Below are 19,831 nucleotides of genomic sequence, written 5' to 3'. Positions count from 1 at the left end.
CTGTATACAGACCAGCATAAGAATGGCCTTTGTCCAAGTGCACAGACATTGAGGAAAGTTGTTCTGCTGTACTTCCAGATACAAAAGAACAAGAACCTTTTATACTACTCCCCCATTTTACAGCAGGACCGTATCTCTGTGCCAACTAAAGAACAGTACAAGCAAACAAACTAAACTGGCTAGTAAAAAAACCTGCAGAGTACTAAAACTGGATGTACACTGTTTGGAGAGTACCCAAAAGCAAAGCTGCTCTGACAAGTAATTTCTTGAGTGAAAATACAGTATGAGCACTTCCAGAACCAACAGTTTCCCTCTTCTCTCTTCACCAAGGACAGTATTACTGTACTCCATGGTTTTATACTGCTACCCTGTGACAGACAGGCCTGACTGGCAGCATACCTGGGTACTCATAGCTGGAGAACAGATCTTTAAAGCACACCACCAATTTGAGTGCTTTAAATAAGCTATTTACCATAACTGAAAAAGCAGTATGTTGCAAATTGATAAGCAAGTTCATGATACTTTAAAAATATTTCCATATACTCTGAATCCATTAAAAAATACCACCAGTTTACTTCTCAGAAATATTTTAAAATAGATACTAAGATTTCTTTTGGTTTTCCTGCCACTTTGTTTCCATGTTTTCCCCAGAAGGGGTCACCCACCAGCCACGATCACTTTGGTTCGCCCACCTGTGCGTTCTCGGGCTGTGCACAGGCTACAGAGCCTTTTGCATGGAGCATCTCCTCCCAAGAAAGCATCTCCAGCACTGTAGCTCGGGCAGCAACTTCAGCAGCTCTGCCTCTAGCTCGCAACTGCTGACACGTTTTTTACTGGGCTACGTTTGAGCAGGGCACTGTGCGCTCCCCTGGCTGGCAGAAGTTCTGGCAGGCAAGCGCCGCTCATGTGGTTTTCAGAGCTGACTGGAACCAGCTGTGACTGTCACAGGGTTGTGCATGGCCTTCTCCCACACAGGTCACACCGCAAGCCCCTGCCACTCAAACCCTGCGATTTATGCCAAATAGAGTTCCCTAGCTGATAAAAAACTTCAAGCACTTGTCCTTAATAATATCTGAGCTTAAAAACTGTAGACACCTTATCACTTTTGCCAGTATGAGAGCTCTCTGAATTCAAGAGAGGGCAATAGGTCACTGAGCACTCTTCAAAACAGTTTAACTGAGGGTCTTCTTTCTCAGAATTGTTAGGGACCTCTGAAGATCATCTAATCCAACCCTAATTTTTACTGCTTTTTTAGCCAACTAAAAATTTTTATTAATATGCAAAACACTCAGTTTTGTTTCTGTGTGATCTCCCTACACCAGAGGCAAGGTATTGCCTATGTCTCCTAGTTTGTTGGGGTTTTTTTTTAAAAAAAAAAGCTTTATAGGTTAGAAATCTCAAAGGTACTCCTAACTTCTTGCAGTTTTTCCCCAGGAAGTAGAAGCTTTTCCCTTCAAAAGTGTATTGTGGAATCTCTCTCAAGAAATTTTTGATGCAGAATAGAAACATATACTCTACCAAAAGTACTCAAATGTTTCGTACTGCTACATGACTCAGTATTCAAATATCGGGACATGGTTGCATGTTCAGACACATGATACAAGTATATGTGTCTTGGGTTATTTCCAATGTCAGTAAGCACAATATATGGTATCCTAAGGAAGAAAAGCCCAGGCTTACAAACACAAATTGAACTTATAGATAAAAGCAAATGGAGAGTTGTAGGGGAGACAAGATGACACCACAACCTAAGGACTGGTCTATTAACACTACAGAACTCCTCTGATAAACATTATCAGAAAAGAAAGGAAATTTTTTGTTATCTTGGTTCCTTGACTAAAGTTTCTACAAAGCATCTAATACAAGAAGATAGCAATGAATTTTAAATCAAAAGTTCCATCATAAATTCACAGACATGAGAGTTTTGGGGGATCCAGTCATAATACAGCTTATGAGAAAAGTGAGTGTCACTGGCTTACAATTCTGAAGAGATTAATTCCAAAACCATCATACCATTTTTGATCAGGAAAGATAGTGCTTCCCAGAGATTAATTAACTCAATTTTATTTTTCAGCATTTGACTCAAAGATTAGTGGACAGTATGTACTAACAGCAACAAATGTTTCTAGTTTATTTAGTATTTTGCCTAATAGCTTTGAAAAAGTTCTAAAACAACATATACTAAAAAAGAAACAGCAACCCAATTTTCCAGAATTTATTAATTTTAGGAAACTTTGAATGGGTTGCATGCTAAGTAAGGGACTATTTAGCTCAGGAAAGCAGTATTAAAAACAGTCTTTAAAATTCCACATAGCATTAATTATAACTGTAACTTATTCAAGTGTAACTTAATTATTCTAATTAACTGTCACAAAGACAATGTAAACATAACTGACACTGAAGAAAATCACCCACCTAATTTTATTCCGGTGTTTGCACATTTAGAATAGGTAAGAAGAATAAACAATAAAATACTATATACTCACTCGGATCAGATTTAGAAAATGTATCTCTGTCCAAAAGATTTCTATAAGGAAAAAAAAGATAAAAATAATCTTAGGTATAAAAAAATTGTGAAAGATTCAAATCAGATACCAATGCATATACGTTTTTAACATTTTTAATCAAGAGCCAGCTTAGTCTTCTGCCCTCCTAATATACAAGACTTAATCAGCATTAACACTGGAGTCAGCTTACATTTCATTTTATTATCCATTCTGGATTTGAACAAACTGTGGCTCATATACTCCAATACCACGAATCAAAAAGCAACCACATGTATATTACATGTACACGTAACGGGCTGTCCTGGGTTGCAGTGTATTCTATTACCATCCTCATGAGCTGTTGAAATCAGGTGGGGCAGTGTTTCCTTGCCTCCTCCCCCAGACTATCTTTCTGTTAATGGCCCATCATTGTCCTGCCCCATGACTCAGAGAGAACTCCCTCCGGACTATCTTCTGTTAATGAGCCTCATCAACACTTGGCCTCATGACTCATTACCCCATTGTGAGATGCTCCACCCAGAGGGAGGAACCAATCGTGGATATAATCTGAGACTCTGAACACCAGAGACACCCTTCCCACTGGATTTCCAGAGGACAGGAGCTACATAGCCACCACTGGACTTTCTGAGGAAGAGCAGACCCCTTTACTACAGGATCACCACTTTTAGAGGACTGCAGCCACCATTCTACCAGACTGCTACCACCACGCTGACTAACAGAGTGCCAGGTTGTGTCCTGACTCTGTCGGTTTGAAACAGTGTTATCCGCCTTTATTTTTTCTTCCCCCCTCCTTTTTATTTCCCTATTAAATTGTTATTCTGACTTGGTGTCTCCCACTAGTTTGTTTTCAAACTAGTACACAGGCATTGGGAAGAGAAATGCCTTTAAATTGCAAATGTCTACCAGAGAGTAACTCGCCAGTTCAACCCAAAAACATTAGACTTTATTTAAAAGAATGGCTGTAAGATTTCAGAGCCATCAGGAAGTATCTCTAAGAATCTGTCATGGACAAGTAAGGTAAAGAGAAATGATCCACACATAGGACATGCATCAAAACTAAGATTCTTCTAATTGTCCACGGAATACCTAGGAAAAAATACTAATTTTGTTATGGAATGCAGTCCCAATATCGTAACCACACTTCAGCCAGCTGCAAATCATACACAGATGAATGGACTTAAATTAACAATTCTGAAGAATCAGGACTGACCAGAAACCATTCTCAGAATCGTTACCAACATTTCATCATTCAAAAAAAAAAATTAAATAAATTTTTAAAATTATCTTGACAGACTAGAAAAATGTTCTGAAAACAGGATGGCATCGAACAGGGACAACAAAGAGCTATTAAACTTTGGAAGGTATTAACAGCAAAAATGCAGCATAGCTACACGTAGCTGGATATACAGCAGTTATGTCAAAAATAGCCCTAGACATCACAGTTGACCACAAACTGAATGCAAGTCAGGAGCCTTGTACCTTTGGGAAAAAGGCATACTGGAATACACAAACAAAAAATGCCACTTTAGACTAATTGTCTGGTCTTCATAACACTGGCAAACACTCAATTCAAGCAATAATGTTTTGGACACTCCAATTTCTTGCAATCTAATACAGACATGGAGCCACTGGAGTTCAGTGAAAACAGAAATAATCGGAAGTATAAAGACTGTATCTATGAGGGAAAGAAACCCTGCTACAAATTGAAGCTGACCTCAATATAGACAGAGCAAGTAGGAACAGGTTTAACCATAAATTGAATCTTCTGCACTGCAGGCACAGAAGCTGAACTTTATTCCATTGTTTTACCATCTTTCACTGTTAAAGGTGGGCAGACATGATGTGAAATCCCCATTGCCTTCAAGAATATGTCACAGAGCTACAAATTCTAGTAAGTTCTTTGATCCTACCCCAGAGCAAAAGAAAGGATTAAATAACCAGTTTACATCCCTTATAGCTTATTATTTTTAGTAATTAATAGAGCCTCTTCAAGGGTCACCAATTACTACTCTCCTTCAGATCTAAATCACATAATCTTCGTGCTACTGAACAGTGCTGAAAAGTGTATGAATATTTTGTTCAATACAGGTGTTCTAAGTGGTCCACTTAAGACTTCAACAATGAAAAGATACCGTATTCCAAATTCAGGTATTGCTAAGTTCACCTTTCAAAACAAGCAATATGAACAAAAAAATAGCTTTAAATGAACATTGGACAGATCTGTTTTATTTAATCTAGCCAAAGCAGGCACTAGCTTTAATATTAGTGTTTGTGAATGAACCTGAATTCTGCATACACTAATTCTTCACAATTTCTCTAGTCCATTCAGAAGTGTAATTCTTACACATACAACTATACTCAGCGAAACTGTATCCTACCCAAACAAAAATCATGTAAATATCAATTGGAAGTATTAAGAAACCTAGGAAAATCAGTGAACCCAAGTCAGTATTTGACAACACTTACTACAAACTGCTTTAAAAGACAGTGTAGCAAGTTCTGCAATATCAGAATTGCCAACCCAAAACGAAAATTGCTTCCTATTCCTCTTTAATTATACATACCTAGATACACCATTAATTCCTGGTAATTAGAATTGGATTATCCCAAAATTAATTGCAATAAAACCTCATAATTAGAGTTATATGAAAGAAATAGCACATTAGATTTTGGATCATACTCACCATTAGAATTCCAAGCAATTCTAATTCCTCTGCATGATGACTATACAGTGACCTTATAATTGGTATGTTAGAGCTTGTCCCTGCAGATTAGGATTAAGCAATTTTAGTCATGTTAATACTAAGTTAATGTGCTTCAAGTTCTTTAGATATTTTCTACTCTTCTTGTGTTCCTTTTTAAATCTTGTTCCCCTCTATTTTCCTATATACATACTAGCATAAAGACTGGCCTGGTACTGTAAACTCAGTCTATCCTGACACTTTTATTCCAGCAGCTGCAAAAGCAGCCACCATGGGAACAGCATTAAAAGAAGGTAAGAATCTATAATACTTCTTTTAAGAATGTTCCTCCTCACCAGGTATTAGCTGCTCTGGGGTAATCGGAGAGTTAAGAACATTTCTACATAAACAGTATTCCTGAAAGCATTGCAAGGGTAGAGATACCCAAGTTTAACATTGTAATTTAGGTCATTGATGCAATCAACTAATTGTCTTGAACTAGTACAACTTGCAACACTGTCAATTCAACCCTTCACACATTTTCCTACAAATAAACAATGTCTTCAGCAAAGTTTGCAGCATGCCTGATTGTCCAAATCATAAATAGCCAACCAAAACAGTAACATAAGAACTTAGCAAGCTGTTCAAGCAATGCAGCCAATTTCAATAGGAACTTTAAAGAAAAAGTACCAACAGGAAAACAAAAAAAAGAAAAAAAAAGTCTGATTTGGCCACTAAATCACCTAACAACTCAATAGGCTGTTCAATTTCATTTGTGCATTTTCATTTCAGGGGGATAACAAAGTGCTCCTTCAAACATAAGAAAACTGCATGGTACATAAGCATAGGACAATCTACAGCCACAAGAAACAGTAACACAAAATATAAAGCAGACTAGATGTCCTTCTAGAAATTTAGGTAGTCTTCGTGCTCTTAATTTTCAATAGCACTTTCTGCACAGACTGAGCAATACAGTGTCATTTTTTTCACTTTTTCCTGAGAAAAGCATTCTCTTTGGTAGTAAACTGCTTTGTCTCAGGAAAGCTCACAAATTCAGAAACCAGAAATACCTGAAATTTTTCTTTCTCCTAATCAAAGTATCAAGAGAAACAGACTTCTATTTTAACTGAACACAGTATCTTTTTTTTTTTTTTATGCCCATTAAGCATTTCAGATAAAGAATGCAAAAGGAAAAGGAATTTCTGTCAATTATGAGGGAGGGGAAAAAAAACCAAAACGTTTTTCCTTGAGAAACATGCATATCAAACATCTACAGCAAGGAAGTCTAGGAATATCTGTGCAGAAAGTGTTATTCTACCAGCACAGATCTTGAAGGACTTCATTCTGCACCTGCCCATTCTGGAGTGGACCTTCCAAAACAGTTGCAACAGTGTAGATGTCTAGGGAAAAAGAAATTAATAGGATCCATAACACTGGAAATGCTGGGATTTTTTTTTCTGTATAATGAGAGCAATTTCCCCAGGGCCAGGAAGAAAGCGATCACTAAATAAGATAAAGTTAAAATATATTTATCTATGCCTTACAGAATCACTTTGTTCACACAGTTTCATAAACTCCATAAAACCTTACCAAAGCAACAGTTTTATAAAGTAACAGTGCAGCGCTCAAGAAGTTTTTTAGAATAGAATGTTTCAATTGGAAGGAGCCTACAATGATCATCCCACCCAAGAGCCCAACCACTACAGGGCTGACCAAAAGTTAAAACATGTTATTAAGGGCATTGTCCAAATAAATGCCTCTTGAATACTGACAGGCTCAGGGCATTGGCCACCTCTTCAGGAAGCCTGTTCCAGCATTTGACCACCCTCTCAGTAAAGAAATGCTTCCTAATGCTGAGTGTCTGGTACTGTTTAATCGAAAACGACTCAGAGGTATAAATCAGATGCTCCAAGATTCACTGATCTGGTTAGCAGTGGCAGCTAACCAGAAACCATCACAGCCTATGCTGCTTCCTACATCTCTCGTCCATTATACATTATATGTGTGTTGTCAGATGTACACTAAATAGTAGCATTTACTCACCTTATCCACATATACTTTCCTTCAAATTTCACTTTATTTTAGCGATCAATCGCTGAACTTCCTTCTCTGTAAGTTTTTTTTTAACCCTTTGTTACTCCAAACTGCTCAGCAGAAGTAAAACCAATCCCTCCATCAGAAATTACAGAATTCCGGCCCTGAACAACAGACCACAGTAACTACAGAACTGAACAGTTTAAAATCTGCTTCTCTAGTTTCAAAATTAAAAAAAGGAATAAATCTGCATTGACTGGGAAAAGACTTACTTATATATTGCTTTCAACAGCTCTGAAATCCTTAATGATAAAAATGGGGTTTACTTCAGATTAATTTGTAAGAATTTCTCTGGGTGCTATGGCTTTATGTTTCTCTTCCTCTTTAGATTACATTTAAATGCATGCAAAACTTCTTTGGTTGTGAAATAAAGCATTCAGCAGTTTGCAAACACAGAAGTTAGTTACTCATGCCAAATAACTTTTAATTTTTAGAAAACGTACATTTTCAGTGTATCATATTCGTATTATACATTATAAGCATACACTACTTCTGTCACACTTGTATCAATCCATGGAAAAAGGAATTGTGCTTAGTTCATTAAACAAATGCATTTCTGTTTCCCTCACTTAACAATGGGCCTACATCACTTTTTCAAGGACGATCCTGATAAAGAAGGGAGCATCCCAGTCATTTTTTAATGTGCAGAATAGTATCTACAGTACTACTAAATGTAACATAACTGTATTAACCGAGTAGTCACTGCCCTTCAGCCTTGATGGTACCACTGAACTTGCAAGGATCAGTCCTAAGATGACGTATGATCCAGAGAGTCCACTCGAGTGAAGAGCCCACTTGACCTACCTGCAAAGTAATTTCACAAACTGTAGTAGCAGCTTAAGTAGTCACCCTTCCACAACTATTTACTCTCTCCTGTATTCTGTCAGAGCACAACAAAGCCAGCTGTTAGCCTCCAGCTCTCGAGATTCAAAATGCCCTGGACCTAAGTGCAGATCAGACAATTTCTCAGAATTTTACATTCTTGTCAAAATTACTGGTTCTCTAAGAATAAGCTCACAGGTGAGACAACAGTGGCTCCACTGACTAACAGGCAATTAGGATGACCTGTTCCTTTCTGTTCCAATCATCTCCATTCTTTGGGGCACTAGAAGAACCAGACAGAAAGTAAACATATCTCTGATGTGCAAGCTTAAGAAAACATTCCCAATACCTCTTCATAACCTTTGGAGAAGTAATTCACTCTTCTTGTTCACCAGAAAACAAAGAAATAATTTTCAGCCTCACTGTAACTTTTATTGTGAAGCTAAGAATATATTGATTCAGAAGCCATTAGGGAAAAAAGAAAGGGAGAAGCAATGAGAAGCATAAGACCAGCAGTGCTTCCATGAGTTTTATGACAATCCACAGAAAGCCATCTCTGGCTAAATGTATGCAAACAATTTTAGGATGAAACCTCTATTAAAACTGCTGACTACTTCTGAGGGTTAAAAAAACCCCAAAGGAATTGCCAAGTTTATTTACTCTAACACTGCAATAGTTTTACAGGAGTTCTGTTGAAACAGACAGGAAATGCTGGGTTATAAAAATACACTTCCACAGATGAAACAGACCTGAACACAATCTTGGACTATTCCAGATTAAATTTTAAAAAAGCCCATTTAGTACTATCACAACATGGTGGAACTCTGCTTCAGTACCACCCCAATTACTGTTTGAAACCAACAGAATAAGCCATCCACATTTATGTTGTTAAGGGTGGACAGGTAAACAGTCTCTGGCTCTGAGCTCCTGGTGATGTATCCTGGGAGATGGCACTAAGGACTGCTGGTGGCCTCAAAAGAGATCTTCAATCTAGTGTCAACTCACCACTCCTTTCCAGTTACTTTCACCCAGACCATCCAAATCCATGGATATGCTGCCCTACTTGAGATCTGATTTCTTTAGGAATGTATAATACAGTTAATAGAGTGTTTCATTAATGTATAACAACATATAAAACATACGGATCAGTTTCGCACAGTTCTTCTGAAACAACTCTTTGAAAGGTATGCCTCAAAGAAGTAATTTAAAAAGCAAATATATACCAACAGTGTAATATCCATCCTTTCTCTGCCATTGCAGGACTGTCAGTGGGTGAGCCACTGCTCAGAGGGGCAGAGAAAAAAATGAGGAAAATAATACTGCCATAGAAAGTCTTCATAAAAATACATGAAGTCATTGCACATTTCCTAGCACCTAGATCTTTTCCTGCTGCCAGGCTTCCCCGTATGCCACCTTTCTGAGGCCTAGGACAGTGGGCTTCAGCTGGGGGAGGGTGTTACAGTGAGCCACCTGTCAGTGTCCCATGTCCTGTCTGGGGAGAACCGTGAAGTTTACAGAGGTGGTAGGGGTGGAAGAGGTGGTCTGAGAAGGAGTATGATGTTGATGACTTCTTCCTCCCCACTCTGAGGACCCCCAGCTGAGTTAACAGCTCTGACTTCATTCATCTGCAACTCCATTTTATATCCACATTTATGTACACCGTGTACAGCCTGTATTGCATCTGCTTGAGACCTGCTCTTTCACCACTTTTGGTTTTGCCCAGCTCCCAAACTCCACTTCCTTACCAACCACTGGTGACCTCTTTAAAGCACTGGGATCCCCAGTAAGGGGACATCCTGAGCACCCTCTTTTCACCCTCTGCTGCCACACTCCCATCCTGTGCTCCCAACTTGCAAAGCCTCTGCTATCACACGGTGACAATGCTCCTCTGCACTACACCATTCTGTGAGGGTCACAAATACTTCACTATACACATAATAACTACTTGCTACTACTATCTGCTAAAAGAAATATGGTTATACTACATAATTATACAAGGACAAGCCAAAGTGAAACTAACTAAGCAGCAGCCACCCAGTACCGGGTTTGGGTTTGCAGCTAAGTAAACCCAAACAAAGCTTCATGTAAGCAAAGACAAGTTCAGACAAAACTTGACAAGTCCTGAGACTTGCAAGGTTGCATGAAATCTGAAGCCTTTGTGAAATGTTAAAGGTTAATGACTCAAACAATCAGATTTGCAAAAGCAGCAGGTGCTTTCTTGAGGCCAGATTTGCATCCCCTAAACAAAGGGGAGGAGAAGAATTTTTGGATGTGTGGTGAAACCACTGATCTTCATAAGAACAGCCACAGTGCAGAGGAGGTGCACACCCACCACCAGAGGATGACCACAAGAAACCAAGCTTTGCTTATCAACAACCTTCTTTGTTGAGCTAGATAAGGGAAAAGGCCAGTAAGAAGCAGATCCTGCAAGGTGGGGTAATGCTTTTTATCATGCCAATGTCCTCTCCTGATAAGGCTCAGGTGTAAAACCACCCCCTGGGGGAGGTACCGGGACATTCATACATAAGCCTGAAGGTATGGATTCCTTCTGATAAGTCACAACTGGCTCAACCGTGCAGTCATGAGAAACAGTGGTCCTGTCTTAGAAAGGGCCACAAATCATCAGAGATCCCCCAAGCACCCCCAGACTGTGGAGGATCCACAGTATTTCATCAGTGTAAAACTCCACTCCCAGGGGAGGTACCTGGGCCTTCCCACCTGAACATATATTAACACACTGAATCTTTTATTCGGGGACTTCTCCACCCTCCACGGATAAAGACCGTGACCACCACTTCGATCAAGGGACATCGAAATTGCTACAATCAAGTCTCGGTGCTGGATCCACAGGTAGTGATATCCTTCCTCTCCTTTATGTACTTTTACCCTTTCTTTCTTTTCCCTGTGTATTTTCTTAAGTGATATTTGTATACCTTTATAGATAATAACCAAAGTAGATACACACCTCCTTTCCATTGTAATCAAACTGTTCTGAAATAAACCTGCCATGTGTATTCACACTGATCATTCAGTGTCATTTCACTTTGATCCACCCCAAGGGATCTAGTAAGAACTTTTAGTTACCCCATCTCAGGGATGGGTTGTAACAGCCTGTCCCTAGTGTGCAGAAAATCATGCTATGAAAAGCCAGTGTCCACAGAAGAGGCAGAGCAGTCCCACAGCTTTATTCGAATAAAGAGAGGGAGTCCACTGGGCCATATGCACGTGGGGTTTCTCTCTGGAGGTTTCACAGGGCACAGCCTCCTTTAATCTAAACTCCCGGCCGCATGATGCCCTCTTCCTTCCCCCAGTGGCTGAGGTACTCAGAACGTACAGCCTTCCCGAACAGCCTACCACCTATTCCCCCCTTGAACATGTCATTCTCCTCTGGAGTTTAGAAATTCAGGGTATGTTGGTTCTGCAATAGACTTTGTGCTGACCCATTTGTCTATTACCCCAAAGTTCAGGAGTCAAACCGTCTGGGTTCTGTAACAAGCCTGTGCAGCTTGACGTTGGTAGAGCTCATTTCAAAGACATTAACGCTCATTTCTCCTGAAGACACTCACCCATGCAATCTGCCTTAAATTCTAGAAGTCACAGGGCTGCATGTTTAAATTTCAAACAATTGACACACACACAGGTGAAAACTAAACCATGCACTCTATCAGGAATGCATCTCCATGACTATTTTGTCGGACACTGTCACCCATTTATGTTTTTTCTCATCCGAAGCCAGCTGGTTGTCTAGGTAGTTTCATCTCAAAGAAAAAAAACATGTAAGATCAACCTTCTGTTGCCAGTCACATATAACCATTCCATGGACCCTTAATCCAACCTGGAAACACATACACAAAGAAAGCAGGAAAATAAAAACCAGATTTACAATCAAAATTAATTTCATTTTCTGTATTTTGTACTATACAGAGTTACAAGCTCAAATAATTTGTTAGGAATATATCTTTTATCATTGTCTCTTTCTGTGACAGGGATTTCTAAAAAATTATTAATATTTTAAAAAACCCCAGAAGGTAGGTATGATGGCTGGAGAGATGTGATCTTGCCAGAAATCAATGCCTAGGACAATCAAAGATATAATTAAGGATACTTTTAGGTATTGCAAACACTAGGAAGTGGCTGGTTAAGACTTTCAGAATGCCAAACAAAAGAAAAAATTCTGAAGTAGTATGTTTTGTTCCTCTGTGCAAGAAACTTGAAATTAAATTATCTTAATTACTGAGAATAGGGGTTGCTTAATTCCATTCAGCTCATTTATTGTTAGAGCTCTGTACAAACTGTGAAGTGGCATAGAACTGATGCAAAGCACGCATGGGCAACCAGTTGTATTTCTGTTGAATTAACTGTGACAAGGCGTTTATGGTGCTTTTACGCACATTATGCCTGTTGTGGGAACACAGGCAGTGTAGAGCCTATCCTACATAAACCTCGACCTATAAAGACACACTGCCTGATTGAACATAGAGCCTTTCAGAGCAGTATTAGCATAACAAACGTTCTGAATTAGCAAAGTGACCCTGTACTGTGTCAATATTTTACAACAATTCTACTGTCTTTCCAATAACCGTGTCATCTTTGATACACTACTAGAAGTCATAAAATGATGAAACTACAGCTTCACTTTCCCACAGATATTAAAAAAACATTCTCAAGAAGATAATTCTGATTGGTAAGTCCATAAATAAACACTAACATAAGGTGTAACAAAACTCGACTTTTTTTTTAACGTAAGATTGCAGAATGGCTGCAGAATTATCAGGTACTCCAGGAAAAAACCTAGGTCAGTTCACACAGTAACCATGATGAACAGAAATCATCATTATACAGATCATACCAAATAATTAAAAACTTGAACCCATTAAACTACACTGAACTTTTTATGTTCACACAGAGCACAAACTTGCAATTCTCAGCATTAGATAAATTAGTTCAGTCAACACACAGCAACTGCACTAACAGTAGGGAAGATGGGAACAGAGTATGAAATTTTTCCAAAACTTAACTAGATTAGAATCAGCGGAGAGTATCAATGGAGGGAAAACAGGATGACACATACATGGCCTGAAGCTTACCTGTGTGTGTAGGACCACAAGCCTACCCACACAGCTGGTAAGAGAAGAGTCATGTCTAGACACAGGCTTATAACCAGCATGCAGTGCCAACACCCCTTTAGATGAAGAGGAACCTTTGGGCTGGAAAACAGTAGTGAAGAAAAAGATAGAATGCAGCCTATTTCCACTCTTTCACACAGACTGCAGGGACAAGGTCTTGGTCCTTCACCACATGACAACTGTGCAAAATTATGCCAGGCAGCAACAACTAAAGATTGCATGGCAGGTGACGGTAACATTTTCATCAGACCATGAATGCCCTTCAGGACATGTGATGAAGGGAGAGACAGGGTGCAGAGGGAGATAGCTACTAGAACAATTGATCCAGACAACAGTGGACAATTACCAACACCAAAGGATCCTCTGGGATAATACATGTAAATTCTTCTGCCATATTAGATCTGGCTTTTGATCAAAGACTAGTGCTTTCTGATAAACTACATCTTATAGAGTCAGAAGAGAATTGTGAAGTTTTTATTTGATAGGCACTGAGTAGTAATAACTAGAATTAATTTCTTGCTTGTCTAACATTTGTAGAACTACTAATGTTGGCATTCAAAAGCCATGGGAATGATATAAAAAGCTTTTAGCCATAAAGAAATCCCAGAAAGAGCATGATAACCAAAACATTCCTGGATTTTACAATTTTCACAGAATTTCTCATCTCATGAGATGCACTTCTACTAAAGACTACCTGATGTGACCCTGGAGCTAAACCAGGGTGGCTTGGAGAATATCAAGTAGTGCAATGCCATCTGCATAGTGCTGAACCTGAATAAGTCATTAATACTTGCCATATGAGCATGCAGGCAAATTGGGAAATGCTGACAGAAAAACCACACAGAATTGAAAGCTAAATGAATAGAAACTGTATCCTTATTGAATAAGACAGACAGAAAGACAGAACAGATGACAGAATATTGCCCAGAGTCACAAATTTACTTTGTGGTGCAAACAGCTTGCACTGCTTCACTGACCACCAAGTTACACCTCCTGTACCAATTGGAAGAACTGCCCTCATCTCCTGTAAGAAAAACAAGCAAAAAAACCACAAAAAAAACCCCCAAACAAACCCCCCAAAACACCACCACAATAACAAAAAACCCCAAAGCCAAGCAAAAAGAAAAACCTAAGAAAAAAGTCCAGGAATAAATAATAGTTATCAACTAACAATTGTTGACACAAATTAGTGATCAAATTGGTCCTACAACTCTTCAGGTATCAAGGAAAACAAATGTTGTGACCCAAACTGCTGTTAAAAGCATTTCTGTCCAGGTGTTAAAGAATACACAACTGCTAATTATTAAAGAATTTTTAGCATTCTCTGAATTTTGCAGTTTGCTCTTGGAGTCTTTCACAATTTCATTTAACACCACATTTCACAAGCTTTAGCCAATAAGTGAGTTTACAGATGAATCACAAACGTGTTACTCATTAATCTCTGCCCTAGTGTCACTCATTTTATACTCCGCTTTGAAGCATAATTTTGTAATCAAGAATTGTCATCCAGCACATACAGAAGAAAGGAATCTCCATTGAAATTCCCATCCTTCTGCACTTGACATCAAGACAAACGAAAGAGTTTCAACAAAACTGACATAGCTTTTAACGACACCTACAGAGAAACTGCTGCTGTAAACTATATACTGAAATATACTGAAATTAGTTACAAGTAAGGTCAGAATCGACTGACTACGTTCTATACCTGCATTTCTTTGTAACTGTTGAAAGATTCTTAAACCACTGTAAAACACTGCAGGTATATACAAATGATACCTGGAATTAAAGGAACTCCCATACTCCGTGAATTAGGTCAAATTCAGCATAAATGTTCTGACATCTGTAACTGTGACAGGCTATTTGAAGAACTTAAAAGTAATACTAAGGGTCCTGGACTGCTTTTACACATTACAGCACACCCTTCCTCGGACAACATTGTCGGTGCTTGTGAACTTTGCAAAGACAGCCAGCAAGTACAACGGGGTGTTTGTATGTCAGCCTGGTGACTATTTCAGTATTACAAATTTAATCTTACTCTATTCCTCACTGCTTCAGCCTTCTTTTGAAACCAACACTTGATAAAACATCAAATCATATTTTATTTACTAAGGAAAGAGAGGGAGTGGTCTGACAATTTAAGTTTAGAGCACTGCCGTTCTGTCCTGGTAGTAGGACTGGTAATGGCAACAGCTCTGGGGAGCTACATTATAAAAGGAAGCAACGGATTGTAGAAGAAACGGGCTCATTTCCCATCAGGAAACACACTGATAGCTCAAATTTTCCTCTAGAAGCTGCCAACTCTGCTGGTGAAAGGCGTGACCTCTTTGCAACTACTAGGAAATACTCAAGGAAGTTGCGGAATGTGAACGAAGACATGAATAGAAAAGCGCACAAACAGAAGTATTTTTTAGACCTCTAATGAGAAAATCTCTGCGTCACAGGAGAAAGCAGGATTTTTGAAATGCCTATAAACAAGCGTCAAAAGAACAAAACCACAGACACCACATTTGGTGTTATGGGTTGGCATTCTCTCAATTTCGCGGCAGCAGCGTTACGATAAAACATGACGAGGCGACACAACACGCCCGTTCCCCTAAGTTTTGCAAGAGAGCCTTGAATAACCCACGACAGGATTACTCCGGACGGGAGGTCTCCGTCCCCACCACGGCTCTTGGGACAGCTCCAGAAGTTAAAAACCTGCCGGATAACCCGCCCTGCGCGCTCACCGATGCGACTCCCGCTCCCGGCAGCGGCGCGGGCAGGATGCGGGGCGGCGGCAGCCGCTGCCCGTCTCGGCGGGACCCGCAGCCGCCGCGGAAGCCGGCGCTTCGGCCCCGGGGTCCGCCGGCAGCACCCTGCGGCGGACACGCCCGGTGCGCGGCCAGCGGGCTGCGGCAAGCTGGCAGCCGGCCCCGGGCTGCGCCCAGCTCTGCCCGCGGCTGCACTGGCAGCTACCCGCGCTCGGCACCCTCCGAGGGCAGGAGTGAGAGCGCCTCGCACAGCACCGGGCATGCGGAGAGCGTCCCGCGCTGCCCTTCTCCTCCCCGCTCCGCTGACAAGCCCGGGGCGAGGGGCACCTGCCCGCTCGCCCGTCCGCCCCATCCGACGCCGCGGGGCGAGCGGGTGATGCGGCCGTGAGTCGCCACCGTACCTGCAGGACACGGAGAGCTCCACCCTGGTGGCCGGGATGCTGGAGCTGAGCACGTTAAAATCCCCCACGGACGCCATCTTCGGAAGCCCACCGCTTCTGCCCGGCTTCTGCTGCCCCGCCGGCTTCTCCAGCCCGAACATGGGACAGAGCGGCGCGGGCGGGAAGGCGGGAGGAAGAGAGGGAAGAGGCGGCGCCAATTGGCCTCCCCTGCGCGATGCCGCTGCCGCCCGTGGCGCGGAGCGCGGTGAACGCGGAGCCCCGGCCCGCGCCGCTCCGCACCCACGGGATGCGCCCTCCGACTGGGGCGGCGAGGCGGGAGCGGGGCGTGACGTCACCGCGAGCGGGAGCCGCGCGTGCCCGCCCCGGGCGCGGGGAGCCCGACGGCCCAAGCGAGGGGACGCGCCAGGGCTCTCCGGGGAAAGCGGCACCGGAGCCGTCGCGACCCCAAAGCGTGCGGGGCGGGGAAGTGCCCCGGTGGGGGCGTGCCCACCGTGCGGTCCCGAGCGATTTCGCTCCTGCGCCTCCCCAGTCTCTTGCCCCTGGCCCCTGCGCGGAAATTCCTTCTCCGTCCCGTCCCGCCGGCTCTTCGGGGAATCTCTTCCCTGCGCGTTAGTGAGTGAGGAGCCTCCCCGGTGCCTTCCCCCTTGGCGCTTGCACGGAAACTCCCGCTCCGCTCCGTTCTGTTCCGTCCCGCAGGCTGTCCGGGGAATCCCCTCCTTCCCCGTCAGTGCGTGTGCGGGTCCCCGCGCCCCGAGCAGCCGCAGCGGCGCCTGGGGACAGCGCGGGCGGGACAAACTCCAAGGCCCGGCGCGGGGCGAGTCTCTGGAGCCCCACGACAAAAGCCGCGGGCGGCGAAGGCGCGAGGGATTGCGAGACACGGCCGGGGCGCGGGGCTGGGCTGGGCTGGCGCCTCCAGGGGGCGCGGCGGAGCGGCCCGGCGGGGTAGGCCGGGCTGGGCCGGCAGGGCAGGGCAGGGCCGGGCCGGTGGATGCTCCTCCGGGCCGTCGCCGGGATAGGAAAACATCTGGGTGGTAATTGCCTTCGGAAAACCAACAGCCATTACAATAGCAAAAGAGTCGAGGGAAAAGAGGTGAATTTACCTTGGTTGCTGTGTGCATTGACGCACTGAAAAGGGGGGATTTCACTCTCTCAGAGGTGCACAGACCGTTTCCTTCTTTTTTCAAGACCACCAATCCAGTTGTCTTGAATCTGTTCATAATAATTCACGGTAATCACAACAGCTCCATCATTTTATGTGTCATGTATTTAATTTGTTTCCATTCCTATGGCATCTAAGTAGTCCGCAATATTTATTTCTCATCATAGCAGTTTGAAGAGAGATGGAAGTGCTACCATTCCTGTGTCACAGGTGGGAAGTTAAGGCACAGGTAAATTAAATGCCCTGTCTGTAGCCACACAATATGTAGGACAGGTCGAAGATATCAACCTGAAATCATATACTGAAGTCCTTTACTCCTCTGTCTGGTAATAGCTTTATGTGTAACAATAAAAAAGTTTAATGTGTTTATTTATAAAAAAATTTAACTCTAAAGCCACAAACATTATCAAAATACCTTTATTTTGAATTTAATTTCTAGTTCTTGTTGCTGTAATTCAAGTTCAATGCATGATGTCAGGTAGTACTGAATCAGCGGGAGGGGGGAAGCAGAGGTTAAATGATTTGCTAAGAAGCTGTTTGTTAAAAACAATGCATACAGCTTGCTCATCATACCTACTTTACTATTTATTTCAGTAGTGGAGTCTTTTCCGTGTATCATTACATCAAAATAATGGTAAGAGAACCTGAATGTCAACACCTGCTTAGCTCATAGCAAACAGAAGGAACAGTGGTGGGAATGCAGAAGACAGTAATATGTTCTTGTGTACAGGAGATATACTCTCTGTGCGCAGCACACATCTGAAACATAGCTCCAGTGGCAGAAACTCAAGGAAGATATCACTGATATTTTATTCAGAAACTTCTGACCACATCCTAGTTCTAATCTTCTGGCTCTTTGTTTTCAGGAGGTTATCACCTGAAGTCTCATTTCTTTATTTTCATTCTCTTGTCCAGAGCAATTTGTCAAGCACAGAGCAATTTCTCATCAGATATCTCTGAAGTACTTCCTCTTAAACCAATCTGTCTGAAGTTCTCAGTACAGCCAAGAAACCACGTACTTTTACAAGTATTCTAGGTGTGTCTGCAGGCAGCCAAACCAGTAAGCCTACAGCTGAAATTGCTTTAAAAAGCCAAACCACAAAACCCAAACAACAGATCAAAAAGAAATTTCCTTCACTACTATTTTTGTCCATACTGTAGTGTGAAGGGATGGGTGAAGGACCACTGGTGTCTTGAGAGGCTAATGCCGAGTACTAATAAGCTGCTAGATAACTAAAAGCTAAAGAACAGTTTTTAAGAAAAAAACAGTTTTCCAGCTTTATAATACATTTCCTCCGTCTTGTATAATCCGCTATAGGGATCTAAACATGATCAGTGTATCCCACAGGGCATGGCATGAATAACCTGAAATGTATGAAGAGTTATTATAGTAAGGATAGTACATCACTATAAACGATATAATTGTTACAATGCTACAGGTGTGAGTAACTTAGAAGTATATCATGTAGGTGTGATATGATCTTATATTATTCCCTACTAGTCCCGTTTACTTTTGGTTACGTGGGGGTTTGTTTTGATCCTTTTTTATATTACCTGATCTTAATATTTTATTCTACTTAGAAAAATGGGAATAGTTAGCAATTGCTGATTCCAGAAATAGAGCATCCTATGAAAATAATGGAGGAGTTAAGGAAATTCAAGTCTTCAGTGTTGCTGGGGAGATATCCATCTTCCCTCATCACATTTATAAAGGCACAGATATTTTGTCTTTTAATGTTTCAGCTTAGAGTAAATACATAGTTCTGATGCACTGAGAGTGATTTGTATGGGAAAAAGAAACTAAAAATGAAACCAAGGAGTAGTTGAAAGATGTGCACCAATGGGGTTAAATATACATTATTATCATTCCAGAGAGACACCTTGTATTTTCTCATTCTTAAATGGCACTGAGGTGTGGGAACTGGAACAATGCCCAAGTATTAGGACAGAGGCGGTTTTAGTATCTGAAATTTATGTACAAAATACCTATCAGATTATACTGCAAAAAGAAACATAAGAGCTCTGTGTGGTATATGGTAAGCTGACATTTGAATGACATCAGTGACTCTCTGAAAATTTTGCAATGAAAAGCAGGACATATTTTCTGTGCTTTCTTTTGTGATTATTACTTTATTATTATTAGCTGTTGCTAATTATCAGATACCTACATCACTTGTTTCAATATCTGCAATCTAATTTAAGGAATGAGGGATATAGTTGCAGTAATTATAGCATAAACTATGAACAAACTAGAGATTCCAGAATAGCTGTAATGCGTAACACTGGATGAT

At 41.5% G+C, this 19,831-nt stretch overlaps 1 protein-coding gene across 2 annotated transcripts in view; it reads right to left on the bottom strand.

The window, feature by feature from the left end:
* CPNE8 (copine 8) overlaps positions 1 to 16,656 on the bottom strand; it is a 78,854-nt gene extending 62,198 nt beyond the window's left edge. The window contains exons 1-2 of one of the 2 annotated variants that reach the window (XM_039571304.1): positions 16,382 to 16,656; positions 2,487 to 2,527 (exon numbers count right to left, since the gene is read on the bottom strand). In XM_039571304.1, the coding sequence (XP_039427238.1) occupies positions 2,487 to 2,527; positions 16,382 to 16,521 (181 nt within the window). In that variant the 5' untranslated portion in view covers positions 16,522 to 16,656. The remainder of the gene's footprint in view (positions 1 to 2,486; positions 2,528 to 16,381) is intronic. The other variant, XM_039571305.1, reaches the window with a different exon arrangement.
* Positions 16,657 to 19,831: the final 3,175 nt, after the last annotated feature.

Source organism: Corvus cornix, chromosome 1A (assembly GCF_000738735.6).
Source record: "Corvus cornix cornix isolate S_Up_H32 chromosome 1A, ASM73873v5, whole genome shotgun sequence".
In the NCBI taxonomy this organism is placed as follows: domain Eukaryota; kingdom Metazoa; phylum Chordata; class Aves; order Passeriformes; family Corvidae; genus Corvus; species Corvus cornix.
The sequence above is the reverse complement of the archived record's forward strand: the minus strand, read 5'-3'. Positions and strand labels throughout refer to the sequence as shown.